The sequence below is a fragment of the Phasianus colchicus genome, chromosome 13 (assembly GCF_987193195.1).
Source record: "Phasianus colchicus chromosome 13, bPhaCol1.hap1.1, whole genome shotgun sequence".
Classification (NCBI taxonomy): domain Eukaryota; kingdom Metazoa; phylum Chordata; class Aves; order Galliformes; family Phasianidae; genus Phasianus; species Phasianus colchicus.
The window spans coordinates 4842501-4861779 of NC_143448.1; the positions used below are offsets into that span (position 1 = coordinate 4842501).

Consider the following 19279-nt stretch of genomic DNA (forward strand, 5'->3'; position numbering starts at 1 on the left):
GCCCCGGCACCCAGCAGCTGCGGGCTGGCGGCTCATCCGGGCAGGGGCTGCTTGGGAAAAATAGTAATTAATACAATAGTAATGAATGATTGTGTCACAAGATTAGACGCCGCGCGGCGTTATCTTCGAAGCAGCTGTCGTTTCTTCTCTTTGCCCGTGGTTTCCCCTCCGGCTAATAACCCGAGCGACAAATCGCACCAAGCCGCCCGCATCCCCGGCTCTGCCGAGCGGCGGTCGAGGAGCGTCGGGACACGGCGCTGCCAGGCGCGGAGCGGGAGATGGGCACCACCGGCACGTCGAGGCCGCTCCTCTCCTCGACCGCTGCCGGGTGTCCGGGCCGCCCCGAGGAGCGAGGAGCGCAGGGACACGGCCCGGCCCGGCCCGGACTGGGCGCAATGAGGTGCCGGCACGGCTCGCAGCGGCCGCTCCTCGCGAGGGGTGATGGAAAATCTCGCCGTGCGCGTGAAATATATTGGCATAAAATTAGCGAATGGCACTAGCAGGTTATAAATCACCTGAACGGTCAAACCGCAGATATGAATCACAAATTCCTGTAAAGATTAATGTTTCCTAAGATTCGCGGCAACTCTGCGTTTTTTGGACAGAAGCCTTCTCCCAACCTCCCGTTCCCGAGCGCTGTTTTATTTTCTGAAGTCTTTCCAGCTTTCGGTGGGGTTTCTAATGAACGATTTACCAAAGGAAAGGTTTTATTAACACCTCGAAAAACGATAAAGTTTAAAGGGAAGGAAAAAGGCAGCAGATAGGAAGTTCGGTAACACAACGTACCGACCCGCTGGCAACGGCCCGAACGCAAAGCACCGCAACGGTGGGAAAAGCTCTGAGAAATGGAAGGGAAAGAATAACCTCGAGGTGCCGGCGTGGCCCGAGCAGAGCTGCCCGGAGCCCGAGCATCCCCGGCGGCCTCGTCCCCCCCGGGGCAGAAAGGAGAGGAGGAGGAGATGGGGGACATTATTTGTGGAGGAAATACGCTGGCGGGAGGCATGCGGGACTCCGGGTCTCTCAGGCGCTATTTTTCCCTTCTCGCCTCTGTGCAGAACTGGAGATAATAGTTGGGGCTGCAGGTAAAAGAGTCAGTTCATATTCAATTTCCCTAAATGGCCTGGAGAGCACTTAAAAGCCCGGAGAGCTTCTGGCCAGCATTTTCTTATTAACTAATTTCACTTCGATCCCATTAAAGTGTGCTTTTTATAACCTTCAAATGAACCTCTCTCCCTCCATCCCCTCCCGGCGGCTCCCAGGGGCGCTGCCAACCCGGGCCGGCCGGGCTGCGGGCTGCGGGGTGCGGGGGTGCGGGCACTGCCCTCCCTTGGGGAGAACCTCACCAATAATGGCTTTTAAATGGCGACATATATTTACCATTTCAAACGGGTTCTGCTGTTTCCTGGTAACGCTCACCACAAATGGTAATAATAAAAGATGAAGTATTTTTTCTCACCTTAGGTCATTAGATTTACAGACAAGGTACTAAATCATTTTGGCTCCCCAAACCTTGAAGGAAGGCGCACCCGCTCCCGTCCCTTTCTGCTCACCTCCCCCACTCGAGAAACCGTAAAAGGCACAGGGAGCGGTGCCGGGGCTCCAGGACCATCTCACTGTATCAGTTTACCGCTACCACCGCTCGTAACAACAACGCGAAAGTTGCCGTTAGTTGCAGAGCGCGGATTGTCAGTGGCCTCTTCCCAAAGCCTTAACATGAAGGGTCATTAATTGTGTTTTCTTTCCAAATCATATGTCACTGCAATTAACAGATTCTGATCAAGAGACTCCTTTCAGATTGATTCCATATGTGATAAGGAATGTGCAGCTTGTTATCTATCTGTCGCCTTGGAATTATGGAAAAGCTTCAAACGTGTAATTTGAAGAGTCTTTTACCCGGCTCTTTGATCTTTCCCTCTATTTTTTTAACTCTTTTTTGACTGCGGCCCTTCTCCTCAGCCCACTTGTCCGTTCCCCTCCCCGCGTCCCACGGCCCTCCAGCGGGCAGCTCCGAGCCGCGGCCACCTCCGGGTCCGTCCCCGCGTCCCCTCCGTCGCCCGCGACCGGGAAGCGTGGGCAGAGGGAAGTGGGTCCGGGACCGGGCGGTACCCGGCGGAGCGCTGCCGCCCACCGACGGCGGCCGGGGGCCCGGGAGCGGCCACAGCCCCGGGGACGGCTCGGGGAACCCCGGCGCCGGGTTTGGTCGGAGCTCAGCGAGCGTGTGAGCGCGCCGGGAAGCGCGGGCGGCGGGGCCGGGGGGAGGGAGGGAGGGAAGGAGAGGGAGGGAGGCGGGCGGGCGGGGGGGTGTGTTTGGGGTAATAAATCAGGAGCCGCTCTCCCTGCTTTGACAGGTCCCGGCCAGAAGACACGTGTCCGTCCGGCCGAGCCGCGCTCCGCCGCGCCGTCTGCCTCCGCCCCGCGGCCGTCGGGCCCCGCACGGCTCCTGCCGGCCTCCCGCAGGACGAGCCGCCCGCTGCCGCCCCTCCGCGGCTCCCTTCGGCCCCGCTCTCCCCGCTCCGTCCCGGCGCTCCCCCGGCGGCCCCGCGGCCTCGGCGTGCGGACGGCTCTCGCCGCTCCGACCCCCACCCTCCCGGTACCGCGGCGAGATCGCCGTCCCCTCTCCCCGCTCCCACCGTTTGCCGTTTCTCCGCTTTTCCCGTTCCCCCGAGCCAAGCGCCGCAGCTTTCTCCTCCAACCCGTTCGCCTGAGAGACGTTTCCCTCCCGTCTCTTTCCCATTAACCCACCCCTCTCCCTCGCCCTGCCCCGCAGCCGTTCGCACCCGTACGTTCCTCTCTCCCCGCCGGCCCCGCACGGCAGCTGCGGAGGGACGGAGCCGCGGAGGACGCGGCCGGGCGCTGCGGACACACAGCGACGCTTCGCCGGGTCCGGCCCCGCCCGGCCCTCTCCAACCCGAGCTCGGCCGGCATTGCCCCGCTGCGCTCAGGAAAGTTGACGGCGGATGGGGACGGGGGGTGCGCTCCGCGTTTTGCTTTTGAATTACGAAGAAATAAACAAACAACTGAATTTCGTGTTGTTATCTCCATCGCGTCGGACCGTCAAAACCCATTACGGGAGCGACGTTGAGTGGAAGAAAATAAATTCCGCCCCAGCCTTGCTTTGCACTAGATTAGCAGATAGGAAATGCTATAAAGATGAACTTAATACGATTAGAGATGTTTCCTACAGATTTTCATATATTGATTCGTGGAATTTTAATTCCGGAGCTTGCTTTGCTATAATCCGCATTTATTACAAGCCGATGGAGTTTTATTATAGCCCGCTATCAAGGTCGATTCCCTTAACTGCGTAATCTGACATGAATTTCATTTTTAAGGAAACTCAGTTAAAAAAAAGCACCGTGAGGACGCGGAAAGCGCGCTGCCATGAAAGAAACCCAGCGGGTTTGGGGACGGAGGGAACTCGTGGGAAGAGCCTCCAAACTTTACAATACAAAGAAAAAGAAAATAAAAACCGAGAAAGGAACCCCCCATCCCCCTCCCCCCGAGTTTTCAGGAGCAGAGAACGGCGCTCGGTTCCACCCCCCGACCGGGTGCCCCCTCTACCCCGGGAGCCGGGAATGGGGGGCGAAGTGAGGGGAGAGAGAAATGAAACTTCACGTGTGTCGGCCGCAAAAAGTCTGATCCAGTAATTAAAGCACATCTCGCCTCCCTCTTATGGCTCCTTCCAGCACCGCCTTTGCCAAAGCAGCACGTTCAGGTCCTTCCTTCGGAGCCTTGTAGTGATTCAGAACAGAGGGAATAAGCAAAATGATCATAAATTTCCTAATTAGAGATTTCGCACCAAGACAAAAAGGTGTTAATGAGTTTAATTCCAGCGCCTGTCATTGTCCCTTTTTTCACACCACTTATTTACTAATGGCCCAGAGGGCTGCTCCCGTCTCTCCTTTGTTAAGATTTTAATTTGCCTCCTTTTCTGCCTTTGATGTAAAATTGTGACCTACAACTCTTTGAAGTCCCTTATTAGGAGGAAAATTAACTTCGCTTTTCTACTGTATCTGCCCACTGTTCGCCCAGACAAATGCACGGAGCTCCTTAAAGATTCCGGACAGCGGGAGAACGTTCAGGGTACCTCTGGAAACGCTTCTTTTTAAACTGTTATTTCTAAACGGAGAACACTTTTAAAGCTGTATTGGGCGATGAGACCGCTGGCAAAGCCGGGGAGGGGGCGAGGTGGGAATATCTTCATAAAGAGCCCCAAACGCACCCGGGCAGCACAGGGCTGTACATCTGGAAAGCTGAAAGCGCCGGGGGAGTGTGGGGGGGAGGTGTGCTTGGAGATTGGGGGGAAGCTGTGGGAGCCTTTATTTTTAAACGTCACAACTTCTGCCGTCCCTCCCGTGTGCCACTCGTGGCCGACACCCGGCACTCGGGGGGGGGGGGGGGGGGGGGGCGAGGGGGGTCCGGGAGAAATTATATCTAAATCTGTCTCTATATAATTAGAATGCCATGAGGCAGGGTTAAACCTCTGTAAAACACACAACTGATTGGCGACTGCTAAAACGAGATTGGAAAGCAACTCAAATAAAAGACCGCGACGTCAGTAAACAGATTTAGAAAAAAAAAAAAAAGAAAAGAAAAAAAAAAAAGGAAAGAAGGAGCCGGTGACAAACCCGGCGAGAGCAGCTCCGGGCAGAGAGAGAGAGAGAGGCAGAGGGAGAGAGAGAGAGAGAGAGAGAGAGAGACTTAAAAGAAATAGGAGGGGCTTGCGGGAGACTAGAAATGTCAATCAGAGCCCGGAGTCCCAATAATCTCAGGCAATCTGTTAGGACCTGACCTGGGTCCACTCAGATCAATAGGAAAAGTGCGAGAAGAAAGCAGCGCGCGGCGCGCAGCGCGGCCGCAGCCAGGCGGGAGCCGCGGCCTCCGAGCTCCGCTCCCGATGCGGCCCGGAGCCGGCGGCGGCGCTGAGCGCTGAGCTGTGCCGGCGGCCCCGCGGCCAGCCCCGCCGCTCGCTGCCCTTTCTCTCCCTTCTTCCCTTCTGCCCCCCCGTCCCTACCCTTCCCCCTCCCCACCCCCCCCGCACCATGTCGTTCCCGCAGCTGGGCTACCAGTACATCAGGCCGCTGTACCCCGCCGAGCGCCCGGGCAGCGGCGGCTCCCGAGGCGGCGCGGAGCTGGCCCCGTCCGGGACCCTCTCCAACGTGCTCTCCTCCATGTACGGCGCGCCCTACGCCGCCGCCGCCGCCGCTCAGGGCTACGGAGCCTTCCTGCCCTACGCCGCCGAACTGCCCATCTTCCCGCAGCTGGTAAGAGCCCCCCCGGGGCCGGGGCGGGGGGGTGCCGGGAGCGGGGCGCTTTGTTCCCCGGGCCCGGCCCGGCGCGGTCGGACGGTGCGGGAGCGGAGCGCGGCGCGGGGCCCCGGCGCGTCCGTGCCGAGCGGCGCGCCCGGAGGTTCCGCGGCGGCGGTGCGAAGGAGCGGGTCGGGCCGATCCGGAGCCGTTCGGGCCCCGCGCCGCCTCAGCCCGCCGCCCCTTCCCTCTCACTGCAGGGCGCGCAGTACGAGCTGAAGGAGAGCCCCGGGGTGCAGCACGCCGCCTTCCCGCACCACCACCCCGCTTTCTACCCCTATGGGCAGTACCAGTTCGGGGATCCGTCGCGGCCCAAGAACGCCACCCGCGAGAGCACCAGCACGCTCAAGGCCTGGCTCAACGAGCACCGCAAGAACCCGTACCCCACCAAGGGCGAGAAGATCATGCTGGCCATCATCACCAAGATGACCCTCACCCAGGTCTCCACCTGGTTCGCCAACGCGCGGCGGCGGCTCAAGAAGGAGAACAAGATGACCTGGGCCCCCCGCAGCAGGACGGACGAGGAGGGCAACTCCTACGGCAGCGACCACGAGGGGGAAGAGGACAAGAGGGAGGACGAGGAGGAGATCGACCTGGAGAACATCGACACCGAGAACATCGAGAGCGCCAAGGACGAGCTGGAGGACGAGCTGCAGGACGCGGACCTGCTGCACTCCGACTCCAAGACGGACTCGGAGGGCTCCGAGGGCTTCGAGGACCTGCCCGGCTCAGAGGAGCGCTACCTCGGCCCGGCCGCCGCGGCCGCCGCGGAGCCGCTCCGCCTCCGCCACCACCACCTCCGCCACCACCGCCACCACCGCCGGCCGCCCTGCGAGCTGCCCTCCGCCGGCCCCGAGCCGCCGCCGCCCGCCCCGCCGCCGCCGCCGCCGCCGCCGCACCTCTCGCCCCCCTCCTCAGCCTCCTCGTCGGCCGCCTCCTCCCCGACGGACGCCGCTTCGGCCGGCACCGTGCCGAAGCCCAAGATCTGGTCGCTGGCCGAGACGGCCACCAGCCCGGACAACCCCCGCAAGTCTCCCGGCTCCCCGCCGGCGGCCGCCCCCCAGCCGCTGCCGCTGCCCCCCCCGCCGCCCCACAGACTCGTCTCCTCCTGCCCGCTGGGCAAGTTCCCCAACTGGACCAACCGCGCCTTCCCGGCCGCCTCCCCGCACCACCACGCGGCCCCGCACCCGCTGGCCTTACTGAACACTCCGCACCTGCTGGGGCTGGGGGCCGCCCCCGCCGCCGCCGCCTTCCCGCGGCCCGCGGAGCAGGCGCCGAGCGCGGAGCCCCCCGGAGCAGGTGACCGCTGAGGGACGCGCGGGGCGGGCGGGCGCTGCGCTCGGCTTCGCGGCGGCCGTCGGGCGCAGGTGGCGGCGGCGGCGCGCAGGCCGTGCGCGGGGATTGCGCGGGGTTTGCGCGGAGGGACGCGGCGCCGGGGCAGGCCCGGCCGTGCGGGCGGCTCTCGGCTTTTTCCGTTTGGTTCTTTTTTTTACCGCCTCGAGACGGCGGACCCGCCGTCGTTTTTGTCGCGTGCGCAAATTGGCGAGGAGGGATCTCGAGTCGAGCGGCTTAATTCAGGGATGGGGCGAATACATCGGGGGCTGTAAAGGAACGCTGTGTTTTCTTCTCTTTTTAGATCGATCTAGTGCCTTGGAAGTAGAGAAAAAGTTAATAAAGACAGCTTTCCAGCCAGTGCAGAGGCGGTAAGAGACTGCTCCGGAGGGCGCGGGCAGCCGGCGGTGCGCGGCCGCTCCGTGCGGCGCTTCCCTTGGCGGGGCCGCTCCGTGCGGGCTGTGCCGCGGTCGGGGCCGGAGGGCAGCGGCGGGCAGAGAGCGGCCGGGGCGGGGTGCGGGGCAGCGCGGGGCAGCGCTGGAAGCGGCCCGAACGGCCCCGCTGTGCCCGAGCGGCCGCGGTCACTCGCTGTGCCGCCCATACAACTTTTTGTATTTCGAAATAATTTAAAAATACCACCGACAAAAATAGCGCTAATTATAAATCGCAGAGCCCACGGCGGCCCAGCCCGAGCTGAAGCCAATTAAATCTTTTTTTTTTTTCTTTTTTTTTTTGTCGTTTTTTTTCCAGGCCTCAGAACCAGCTCGATGCCGCCATGGTTCTATCGGCGCTGTCATCGTCTTAGTTAATTTTTTATCGTTGTTGTAATGATTGTAAAAAGAAATCTCTGTATAGTTACGACGTTACGCATGTCCGTATGGTAAAACTAAAAAGGAAAAGAAAAAAAAAATAATAATACAGCCCCGCTTCTGTGCTCCCCCCCGGGTACCGGGCCGTGCGGTTGGTGGAAGTCCCGTGAGCGTCCGTTCGGTGTCTCGGTTTTTGTTTTTTTTGTTTTTTTTTTCGTTTGTTTGTTTGGTTTTGTACATACCGTCAAACCTGTACATACGTGTGAACCAAATTGTACGAGAAAGTATCTATTTTTGGCTAATAAAGACACGGTTGCCACTTTGCCTACAGCCGCCTCTCGGCTCCGCGGTCGCTGCGTGCGCGGCCGGGCGGCTGCGGGAGCGCCGGGGCGGGCTGAGAGCGGGGCACGGCCGGCCGGCCGGCGCTGTCCCTGGAGCCGCAGCGCCCCCTGGCGGCGGCCGCGCGGGGGAGGCGGAGGGCGCTGCGGGGCGAGCGGAGAGGGGGATCGGCCCGGCCGTGCCCCGCGGGGAACCCCGCGCTGCGTTCGGCCCCCGCGCCCCGTCCCGCAGTGAACCTCGTGGCCCCGGGCACGGCGCTGATCGCTGCGTGACGGAGCCGCGCGAGGGGCGGCGCGGGGCTCGGCCGGAGCTGGGATGAAGTTAAAGTACAAACAGAAGCACATAGCTGACATGCTTCAAGTTGAGACAGTTCGAGATATGCAAATGTGCGGGGCTGCGCGGTATTGACATTTTGAGGCCACAGTGATCGGAATGTATTATTTATAGGAGCGGGTTGTGCTAGGCCCATAAACTGCATCTTACGTCCTCGGCGTCGGTAGGCAGCAATACTAGAGTGTGTGTGCTCACACCTATATCTGTGTGTTTATGCGTGCATCTCGTGTCCCACAACCCCATTCCCATGCAGGCCGCGTGCCCCAGCGAGGCCCTCGGCCCCATTCCCCCCACGTCCCCTTCTCACATACGTTCTCTCTGGCCCTGGAAACGCGTCTGTCTCCTCGCTCTGTTGTCCCTCTGCCAGGAACCGTTCTCTTCCTGCGCTCCGACAGCTCCTGAAACGGAGGGAAGCACTGTGGGTGGGTGCTGGAGAGCGGATTGTTTCTCATGTAAATGTTACCCCGTCTCTCTGCACTTTGTATCTTTGCTTTCCCCTTTGCCAGTTCTTGCTGAGGGGGGAAAAAAAAAAAAAAAAAAGGAAAAAAAAAAAAAAAGATTAATGGCATGTAAAATGGGAGGGGTGGGGGAGAGAGCTAGAGGCAAATTTCCACATCCCCTTCCTCTGGGCGACCTGGTAGCTTTTCCATAGAAACTTTCACCCAGTGGTTAGACAGACGCTTAAAAGAGGGTGGAAGAAAATAACGAGAGCACAATGGGAAAATGAGTGCCCCCTGACCCCCCCGGCATCACAGCATCCCCTGCTCACAGGGTGCTGGTGCTGAGCAGCCACGGCACTGTGACTGCTGCCTGCGTGGCTCCCCGAGGGACAGCAGCCGTGGTGGTGCTCGTGGGGTTCCCCGAGTGGAAAAAATTCTCATTCATTTGGTGAGGAAACATTTTGCTATGCGTGTTTCAACAAAACACTAAAAACCCTGCTCGTGTTTTTTTTAGCTATCACTCGCGCAGCCTGACGGCCTCCCGCAGCCCCAGCCCGGCCCGCGACAGCTCCGAGAGGCCTCTCCTCCTCCCTCCTCGCTGCTGGCTGCTCTTTTCCTGTCTAATCAATTATCTCCCTAGCTAGTCCTTCTCAAAGGTGAGAGCTCATTATGCATATTCATAAATCACGGCTCCCAGCCCTGACACTGATTGATGTAATCATCTCCTGCCCGCGCCTTCCTGCGCCCGAGGAGCGCAGTGCGGAGCGGTGGGGCTGCCGGCCGTGCAGGGCAGAGCGGGCAGCGTGGGGCAGGGCAGGAGGCAGCCCCGAGCTGAGAGGTGCCCCGTGCAGCCCAGCTCTGCGCAGGAAGAATGGAAATGATGAGGAAAAGGCCCCCGATACACGCGTAGGTTTTACAGCCAGGCATCGGAACGGGCGTGAAAATAACCCCCCAGATCTGACGCGTCAGCTCACGCGCTTGCTTTCATTTTCCTCGGGAAGTTAAAGCTGGAAAGCGGTATTCTGGTATGGCTCTGATCATGAGCATTTAGATATTTGATACAGTAAATAGCTTTAGCATTGTGCCCAACTGCTCTCAGTAGCTATGTTTTAAAAACTGAAAGAAAAAAAGTTGCAAATGACACGAAAGTTCCCGCTGAGAGGGCTGGAGAGCAGAAGGGCTCCCAGCCCACGGCTCTCGGATAGGGACGTGCATCTCATCGCTGTGATTTGTTTCCCAAGCAGGCTCCAGCACGGAGCCTTCAGATGTTGCTCAGACTGTGTGCTTTACCTGTACGGTTCGCACTCACACTTTTAAAATACCTCTTTTTATCGCTTTGATCAGAACTATCAGTGTACTGAAGGAGCAAGACAAAAATATATGCCCTGAAAATCATAACAAGATACAAATCAAAGGGAGTCCTAATCAAATACTTTTGAGAGCGTTATCTTCCTTGTTAACAAATGGTAATATGAAAATTAAGGCTTATAGCTTGCTTGCATTTTATCTAAGAGAACCAATAAAGATATCAGATGCTCTTTGTTTTATATGTTTGAATGTAAAGCAGCATAATGAAGAACACGCACCTTCTAAGGGTTCATTTGCTTTATGGATATTAACCCTTCGCAATGCCGGTGAATTTCTGAATTTGCAGAGTGAGGAGGAGGCTGTGCTGCTACCGAGGTTTTTGGGGCCAGTCCTCGCTGCACTCGAGACAGCATCTTTTTTTATTAAATGCTGAAATTGGAACAAAGCAACAATGGCTGCTTGCTAACTATGCATGTCCAACAGGCCTCTTTTCTATTCAGCAAATGGAAGATATTAAACAACATTTTGCTTAAAGGTACACCGAGGCCATTTCCATTAGGACATGGTGTCATTCATTTATTCACATGTTAAGTGGATGTCCTTGTGGCTAATGAGTAATAATCAACAGTGACTCCACTTTATTCCTTTGCTCCCAGCAATGTTAAATACTCTGATGGAGTCTCTTTGCTGACACACTAGAGAATATGGTTAAAAAGTGCTAAAGGACATTTTCAGCACAGAGCAGCCACATACACGCGTGCTGGAAAGAGGACTTTTATTACGGTCTGTTCGGCTTTGTTCCTGGTTAAGGCAGGGCACATGGAAAGCGCTGCTATTTATCTGAAGGCAGTTTGTGCCTTAAGACCCAGAGCTCTCACGGCTCGTTGGGTTACTGTGGGGAGATGAGCTCTTGTCCACCTGGCTTATAAAAAATAAAACAGCCCACTCCTCGCTTCTGTGGAGGGTTTCACACAGAGATGTTTGCTGGGGGAGTGATTTGGGACAAAACCTTCCCCCCAAAAAATCTTGTTTGACATTTATTTGATAAAATAAAGAAACTCCCCCACCAGCTAATTAATCCATTTTATTACATCAACCTCAGCAGCTAAGGAGGTTAATAAACTATATGATTATCTATTTTTTTCCTTCATGCGATTGCTTACTCTGGAGTCTGCAGCTTGGTTGTCTCCCATGTCAATTCCTAAAGTTTGAAAGGTATAAATGAATCATTCTTGGTCATGATTAAGCTTAAGTTAGAAATAAAATATGTCAATCAATCCAGTTGGAAATGTTCCCGCTGTCTAAGTTGGTTATGCAAAACACTCTAAGGTGTATAGGCATGCTCAATTAGGTCAAGGGATCTGATGGCACTCCTACCCATAAATGTGTGTCACTTGGATTCCTCATTATTTTTAGCAGTGGTGAAAATGCATGTCAGTAGGCCAGCTAGCCAGGCTGGAATAAAATTACTTGCTGGGTATGCGTGAAACTGAGGTTTTAATACATTCATATTATACCTGTTTTCAAGCAAAACAGTGGAAGGAAGATATGTCTCTCTCTCTCTGCCTAGAAAATACATGACTCACTCTATTGAATTTCTCAGCAGTCATTAGTATAACTCACACCGGGCTATGGGATACTCAAGATACCTTAGCAGCAAAATTTAAGTGCCTAAAAACATAGATGTAATGTGAAATTAGATACAAGGAGTAAAACATCAATTTGCTCTGTTACAGTCTAACTTGCTTCCAAGAAAGGCAAAGCGCAAGCTTCACTGAGAGATTAGACCATCCCTATTCCAAAATAATTTAATGAAAATGGACATTCAAGATGGCTATCGAACGGCAGCCTTCGTGCCCGAGTTCTCGGATGGAGACTTTTGCAAGTGATTCCCAGAGAAGACAGTGCCAGAAATGTACGCCTGATAGACAGCCTCCCTCCAGCATACTAAATCAAAGCCCAACAGAAATGTGTTCATATAATTTTAGAAAAAATTAAAATTAAAATCCAGGACAAGCAAGAGGAGGTGCTCACACCTTCCTGCATCCGGTGCAGCCACTGAGATTATCCGAGTGGCTCAAGAAGGGGGTCAGACCTCTGCTTTTACGCCTCCTATGCAGGCACTGAGGCACCTAGGCTCAAGGAATGGGGAGATAAACCAGCTAGGAACAATGCCACGCTCTGGCCTACTTCTGGTGTGCAAGAAATAAACAAAATGCAGGAAACTGGCAAAGGAAAATGTCGCTCCCAAGAGCCAGAGGCAGAACTGGTACTACAGGTAGGGCTGGTGTTTGTTACGTGGGGCTCTTCAAGGTGGTTTTAAGGATGACGGTGTCCCTTTAAGGACAGCACTACAGAGTTAATATTTTCTTTACTGACAATAAAATGCAATTAAATCCTTTGAATTAATATATTCACTTCAGGAAGAATTCCCATTCTTTTCTTAGGATATCAAAATGGAGCCATCATCAGTCAGTTAGTTAAATAGGAGAATCTGGAGAGTAAGTAAATGGAAGAGCTTTCAAATGCAGGGCTAAAAATGCCCAATGAATGTGTAGGGGGCTTCAATAAAAAGATTTTGACTTGTGTTTTCACCCCTTTCCCACTTTGCTCATTGTTTACTGACACTGCTATGGACACAGCATTCAGGCGCTGCCTGCCCAAGCCCTGGGATGTAAAAATGTCATCTCTATTGTGCTGCTGGGCCGGCTTTGATGCCGCCGCTGCCCTTTGTGCGCGCCTCCAAATCCCTTTATAAGGCTGTCCCGATTGTCCGCGCCGCACATCGCCACAAAAGCTCATCTTATTGAGAAAGTAAAAAAGTCAGAGAGGGGCCGAATGACGGGAGATTGGGCCTTTGCTGTAAAAGGCCCACTGTTTGTCTGAAGTTGTCTCCGAGCAATCGCAAAGTTTGGGCCATGGCCGCAGCAGCAAAGCCAGGGCTCGTGTTGAAAAGCCAGCCCGCTGGGACACGTCCTTCTTACGTTCTATTTAGAACTGCCAGTGTTGTTTTTGTAAAGAGTGGGCGCTATGGAGGGGAAGAGTTAAGTCCTAGAAGTGCTCCTGGAGTGTATTTTCCCATTTCTGAAGTTGGACTCGTGCACATTTCATTTGAGGAGCTGAGGCAGAGCGCACGCAGATTCAAGCAGTGCTGCAAAAAGTGCCCGTGGTTACACACAGCAAAGCTGAGATAAATACACCGCTGTCCCCGCGGGGCCGCACGTCTTCGGGACGGGAACCCGAGCTGCGGACTCGCACTGCTGCTCCGGCAGTTGTTCTCCTGCCTAATGCTATTCTGATTTGTCCTGAATGTTAGTGGGCAGGAGGCAGACAAAGGCTGGATAAGGTCTTATTCTTTCGGCGTGGGCTATCGGCATGGGAGGACGGTGATTTCATGGCTTTTGTTGCCGAGGTTAGGGACCGAATTCTCTCACTGAATTAGAATGGTAACAAGTGGGACCGGGGATCTCTGGGGCTTTTGTAGTGCACTCATCTGAGAGATTGCGCTTTTCTCAGCCCTTCAGATTTATTTTGCCAAAGTTACAGGGCAATTATGGAAATGCGCCCTTTGAAGCTCAGCCGATTTCTCTTTATTTTCTCTTCCCCCCCCACCCCACCCCAGCAAAGCCAAGCTTCCCTCGCCTCCTTTCTTCAGCCGAGCGACCCGCACCGACGCTGGGTTTTGAGTGGCGACTCTGCTAAGCTTTGGAACAGCAAGAAAAACTTTTAATAAATATATGCTAAAAACCAGACTTTGAAGCTTTTTGAGAAGGAAGTGCAAAATAACAGGGAGGTAATGACCTCCTAGGAAGGGCTCTGTGTATATGGCATGCTGGAAGACCCTTCCTATGAAAAGAGCCTCAGTGTGGCGGAGCGCGGCGTTCAGGCAGGGCACTGCCCACCGCACCGCGCTGTGCGGGGCTCAGCTGCACCTCACACTGCACTGAGGGGCCCAGGGCAAACAGCGCTGTGCTTTCTCACCCTCCTTCACTATTTATCAGCGCAGTTTGGAATCTTGGTGCTGCCTGTGAGCTCATATGACCTACTTTTTACTTTACTTCTGTCCTACCCCTAAGGAAACGTGTCCAAAACAAGATGGTCAGACCTGGAGCTATGCAGTCTCTGATTAAGACTGCTTTTTGTCCCAAAGCTCAGTTTTGCACCTCTCTGCAGCCCTTCTTTTGTTTATCTATTTGTAGCAAGCTGCCTTGCTCCTGTAGGATACGCTCAGGCTTTCCTGGGCCATTCAGCAAATGCGACGGGCCACACTCTGACTTGATGTGAGTCGGAGATAACTATTGGTCTCCCTGAAACTTACATACACCTACACAGGACCTGAGCGCAACCTGAAATGTAGACCTTTCTATCAGCAAGAAAACATGGTAAGAATTCCTTGTCTGTGTTCTGTAACTGCAGTGCAAATATCCTTTGTGCTCTCTACAGAGCTTATGAGGGATATTAGGACCTTCAGCAGCACAGAATACAAGAGCCTGGTGTTCTCAATGGATTTTTCATGAGTGATGCAGAAGATTAAGTGTTGCATCTGTGGCATTCAGCACTTGTATAGAGGCCCCAGCAAACAAATTTTAAGGGAACTGAGCTCAGCAGAGTATCAGTAGGCACCACGGGGAGAGAACTTCACCCTCACATCACTTTCCTCCCCTAGTTGGCTTTCACACATCCACGTTTCTTTCCCAGTCTCACACAGATGCTGGTGGCTGCCTCCTATTCCTCTGCACCTCACCCCATAGCTGGGAGCTACAAGGTCAGGCAAGAACCAACACCACTGAGATCTTCCAGAACTGGATCCATCATTGAAAAGTCCTCCAGGAGCTTTGGGAGACTTCGATTTTAAAGTGCAGCTGGGCATGGTGTCATGCTCTCATTTTGTTAGTGGGGAGGACAAAAGAACATGGGGGATACAGATCTGGGTTCATGCTTGGGTACAAAAACTTCTAATGGGTTCATGTTCTGATATTTTCTTCTATTCCAAGAATCTTCCTAATCTGACAAAAGTTAAAGTAAGGAAAGGAAAAGCAAGCCTGCTAGTAGTATCAAGAAGCTGTCCCAGTTGTTTGTTCTAGGATCAGGAGTTTCCTTCTCTGAAAAACATCAGATTCCCACTGACATGCAAATGCCTTCAGCCTACCACCAGGTACAGCAAGATGAGTGGAACTCTTGTCTCTCAGCACAGAACTATTTCAGGTGCCCACATTTCAGCTCATACTATAAATAGTTGCCATGCCCAGCTCCCCTGACACGATATGACATGGTATGTGGGGTCCTCAGGGAGCCTGGCTTTCTACTGGTTTAGGCTTGTACTCCAATAATTAAAAAGACTTTGAATCTGACCTGCTAGTGCCGTTTGCCAAGTGCAGGGTTCACCAGCTTCTCCTCCCACTGCAGTGGCTCCAGCCATGTGGGTTTGTGTGTGTGTTGCAGTTGATCTGGTGTTGGATGTATGTCACAATGCCAAAGTCTGGACCTGCAAGAAAATGTCACAAATTTTAAATACTTCACATATTTTGTAAGCCACTTTTGAAGATTGCAAAGAAAATGGGTTTCCAAGTTTGGCAGTGTCAAAAATGACCCCAAAAATGCAAAGCTTCTCTGCATACTCAGGTTAAAGCTCATCAATAAATAGGGCAGCCATCAACCAAGTGAGGTCTTCCAGATGCTTGCTCTTACAAGGAATAATTCTGGCTCATCTGAACTGAATTTTAACCCCTGACTCTTGCTTTTACTCTATAGTGACAGCAAAAAAGCAAGTCGGTGTTGTCAGTGTGCTGAAGCTTTGGATATAGAGGGATGGGCATTTCAAACTACAATTATAAACTCATTTATGGTACAAAAGATGGTATCTTTCTGCTACTTCTACAAATAGAGTCTAGATGTGGGTCAGTGGGAACTGTGTGTCTCCTAAGACTATGACCTGGTTATCTCCTAACCCTAAGCAATTAATCATCAGTACCTAATAGGAAGCAGCAGCGCACTTGTTGGTGTCGTCTGTTTGAAGTAATGCTTCTCCCTTTCCTACACCTATAGCCCTATAGCTTCCCTCAACATGAAACCCCTTGTGCAGAACACCCATCAGATACCAACAGCTGCTCACCCAGACATGGGAGGAGTGCACAGAGGGTCCTATACTCCCTCCCTGTGACTATTGGTAAGTGAGAGCAGGGACACATCCAGAAATGCCAGCGGCAGGGCTGGGGATGTTCCCATTTCTCAGTTTAAGCGAGAGGAATGGCTTTGTCTCCAGTGGGCTGCACAAAGTTGGAGTAAGGTAGTGAAGGATCAGGCCCCACCAACTCTTTGTAGTATGGAAGCTTTGTTTTGAAGTGCAATAAAAATACAGGTGGCGGAGGAGATAATGCACCGCACCGTTCCTTTGGGACACGCGGGGAGACGCTAAAGAATTCCAAAATACGGAGCGTGGGCTTTTCCCTGCATTCATCACAGACGTTAGTTCAAGAAAACACCCAGAAGTAGCAAATATGCAAATTTGTTATGAAAGAAGAACCTACAGTACCCGCTCTGTTAAAGAATTTCTTTCAGGATATTTGATCCTCATGCAGAGTTTATCAGATTACGGGTTTAATTTGTGCATTCAGTTTAAAGAAAAAGGGGCGGGGGATCCCTTTTAAACATCTTTTCTTTCTCCTCTTCTCCAATACTTGTACTTGAGCTATCTCACTTCTGCTCAGATACGAGAAGTGTGTTTACAGTGTAATATAAATCTGGGCCGGAGAATACCAATTTCATATAAATTAGATGGCAGAGCACTGTTCCGCTATTTTGTTGTCTAAATTATATGGAAATTGGTCTTATGCAAGGAGTAAGTCCTCACAGAACAGGGCCCTTAGGCTTTTGGTTTAATTATCATAAGCTTCCATTTAATTAAACTTATTAAATGGTTTGGTGTAAGAGCAGACTATCATTTTGCAGAAGCTTTCTGGAAGAGAAAACTATTTGCGCCTGAGCTGCTTGGGAAGGAAGTAGAACTTCCCTTCAGAGCTGCTTCCTGTAGCACAGGGCTGAGCTCTGCCCATGCCATGCTGCACAAAAAAACACCCAACAAGCCCTTCTTCATTTTCAGATCAGCTCGATAAACCATTGGGCATTGCACACTCTGGTGCCAGCAGTGGCAGGTGGGACCTGGTGCCACAGGATGCCTCCTCCAGCCATGGGTTTGCTCCCACCATGGGTGCAGGTACCAGCACACAGCTTCACCCCGACTCTGCTGGGCATCTCCATATGCAGCCACTGTCCATTGCATCCATTCATTTGACCAGGAGAGACCTCATCTGAGAACAGATGTTATAAAAATCCTCATTCTGATGAATTTGACTCTTGGTGAATTCCTACAGAACCTGAGCTTGCTTTATTCAGCCAAGTCTACAGCATACTCACTGACTTCTGCAATAAACACCTCTTATTTTCTTCTGCAACACATAAAAAATTGTCTGAATTGACAAAAAATACACCTACTGATAACGTCCATGTAAATGGAGTGGTGTGGAACAGTGTTATAGTTCACCACTCGTGGTACGGTGTACTGATTCCTTTAGAAAAGGATAATTAGAAGAATAATCAGCTGAACACATGAAATTGAGATGCTTCTTCAGGGACATGTGAGAAGCTGATTAATAAAAAGAAGAAGGGCCACTGTGTGTCAGGGACCTAATAAAAATATTTAAGAACAAATAAGTAGAAAAAGAAAGTACACATTACTAATGTTGATAGAAAGCCTTAACTGCCTAATGAATTTCAGAAATTGGTTGAGAATAGTTAATCTGTGTGATAACATGACCCTCAGGGTTAGTTAGATCTGTGGAATCTTATCCCCCCTGGGGACTTAGCAAGTTTCCAGAGATTCACACCAAATTCTTACATGGAAGAGGCATTCACAGTTGGGAGATTTCATGCAGGTTTTGCTTTTGAATGCTCACGTTACACAAAACTCAATATACTGAGATAATAGAGAGAGCAAAGCTCGGCGCTAGCCACACTGTTAATTAAAATTTTCACTTTCTAACAAACAATCACACACATTTGGATTTATTATGGGATCACATATAGCTCTAGATGAAAGGAAGTGCTTTACCATAACAATAGTTGATTCTTAGTTGCTTCTCTATGCTAATTTAAACTCTATATATGCTGAAAAGCAAATGTATCATCTGGTATTTTCTTCACTGGATCGGGCATTTCTTACACACCCTTCACAAGAATTTCATGGGAAATGTGCAGGAAAAAAACCACCTCACTTTTATAGACCGGAGCCATAAAGTGCGTAGTAATTGCGGTCTCATCAGCGCTTTAGGAATCCTGCCAGCAAAATATTTCTGAGAGAGCTCCAAGGAAGACGCAGCATTATGTCATGCCAGGGCCCGAGGAGTGGGCAGGACCCTCTTCCAGGGCAGTGGTTGCTGGGAACTCAGCTGTCCCAGCACCGGGCAGCCAGAGGTGCCACATGACAGTTGGTGCTTGTTGGTGACGCCCCACCTCTGTGCAAAGTCGAGAGGGAAATTCCCCCCAGATGGCAGATCTTACACCCCCTCACAAGTCTACTACTAGACTGGGATTTCCAAAGGAATTCAGGGCAGTGAGACACCCAAATCCCACCAAAATCTCCTTTGAAAAATCTCAGCTGGAGCTGTTAGTGACAAGTTGCAGCAGCAGGCTTTTCTTTTGAAGAATGGCATGGATTTCATTCCTCTTAATATGGGCGTAAAGGTGCAGAAGGGGGCAAAAAAGAAAAAAGCCTGAGCCCACAGAGCTGGCAGTGCCATGGGCTGGTGTCTGGATTTGTCTGCAGTGAACAATGCTCTATCTAATTTCCAATGAGCAATGCTATATCTCGATTTCCAAGTCACCTACAGAAATCATTGGAAGCAAAGACTGGAAAGAGGTGTGCACCCTCATTTGTGTGTTGGGTCTATAGCTTGTGAGCTGCACTCATGCCCACCTTGTGCTTTTGTCCAAATTGTAGCTCAGGACTTGTGTTCCTGCACAGTGATTTCCAAAGGTCTTAGAAAAGGTAAGTGAGACCAGAGAGTGAGAATCCCCAAAATAAAAAGCAGATACACATTTTGTGTGTGTATCTGCCTGCATACCTCCATCTCACCCTCAGAAAAAGGCAAAATTTGTTTGTAACAGTGACATTAATATAAATGGTGTTGAAGGTATACTTTTCAGCTGATACTGCAAAAATGAATGCTCACCACATACTTGTGCATAGGAGGTCCTGCTGAAAATACTTATATATAATTTAACAAAAAAGAAGCTTTTGTACTAAGAAATTATGGCTTAAAGCTTTCTTATTTGGGAAAATTCCAGCCTCTGTGCTCATATCCCAGTTATTACAGTAAAGACTTCCAAATGGAAGATATTTTAGAAGAAAACAGTA

The 19279-nt window shown here is 52.1% G+C and overlaps 2 protein-coding genes across 6 annotated transcripts in view; one reads left to right on the plus strand and one right to left on the minus strand.

The window, feature by feature from the left end:
- Nucleotides 1-19279, minus strand: part of LOC116243920 (uncharacterized) — a 199657-nt gene that overhangs the window by 137936 nt on the left and 42442 nt on the right. For all 5 annotated transcript variants that reach the window (XR_016470876.1, XR_016470874.1, XR_016470875.1 and 2 more), the window contains exons 2-3: nt 15220-15352; nt 8431-8517 (exon numbers count right to left, since the gene is read on the minus strand). Coding sequence is in view for 2 of the 5 variants with exons in the window: in XM_090149889.1 (XP_090006015.1) it covers nt 8431-8517; nt 15220-15286 (154 nt within the window). In the remaining 3 variants the exon portion in view is untranslated. The remainder of the gene's footprint in view (nt 1-8430; nt 8518-15219; nt 15353-19279) is intronic.
- Nucleotides 5043-7835, plus strand: IRX3 (iroquois homeobox 3). The gene is made up of 4 exons (XM_031615174.2): nt 5043-5264; nt 5507-6605; nt 6943-7009; nt 7389-7835. Exons 1-4 carry the CDS (start codon nt 5043-5045, stop codon nt 7441-7443), a joined length of 1443 nt encoding a protein of 480 aa, XP_031471034.2. The 3' UTR covers nt 7444-7835.

Coding starts and splice junctions, on each gene's coding strand:
- IRX3 (XM_031615174.2), top strand. CDS start 5,043: ATGTCGTTCCCGCAGCTGGGCTACCAGTACATCAGGCCGCTGTACCCC. Junction 5,265..5,506: donor TGCCCATCTTCCCGCAGCTG/GTAAGAGCCCCC, acceptor CTCTCACTGCAG/GGCGCGCAGTACGAGCTGAA. Junction 7,010..7,388: donor TTCCAGCCAGTGCAGAGGCG/GTAAGAGACTGC, acceptor TTTTTTTTCCAG/GCCTCAGAACCAGCTCGATG.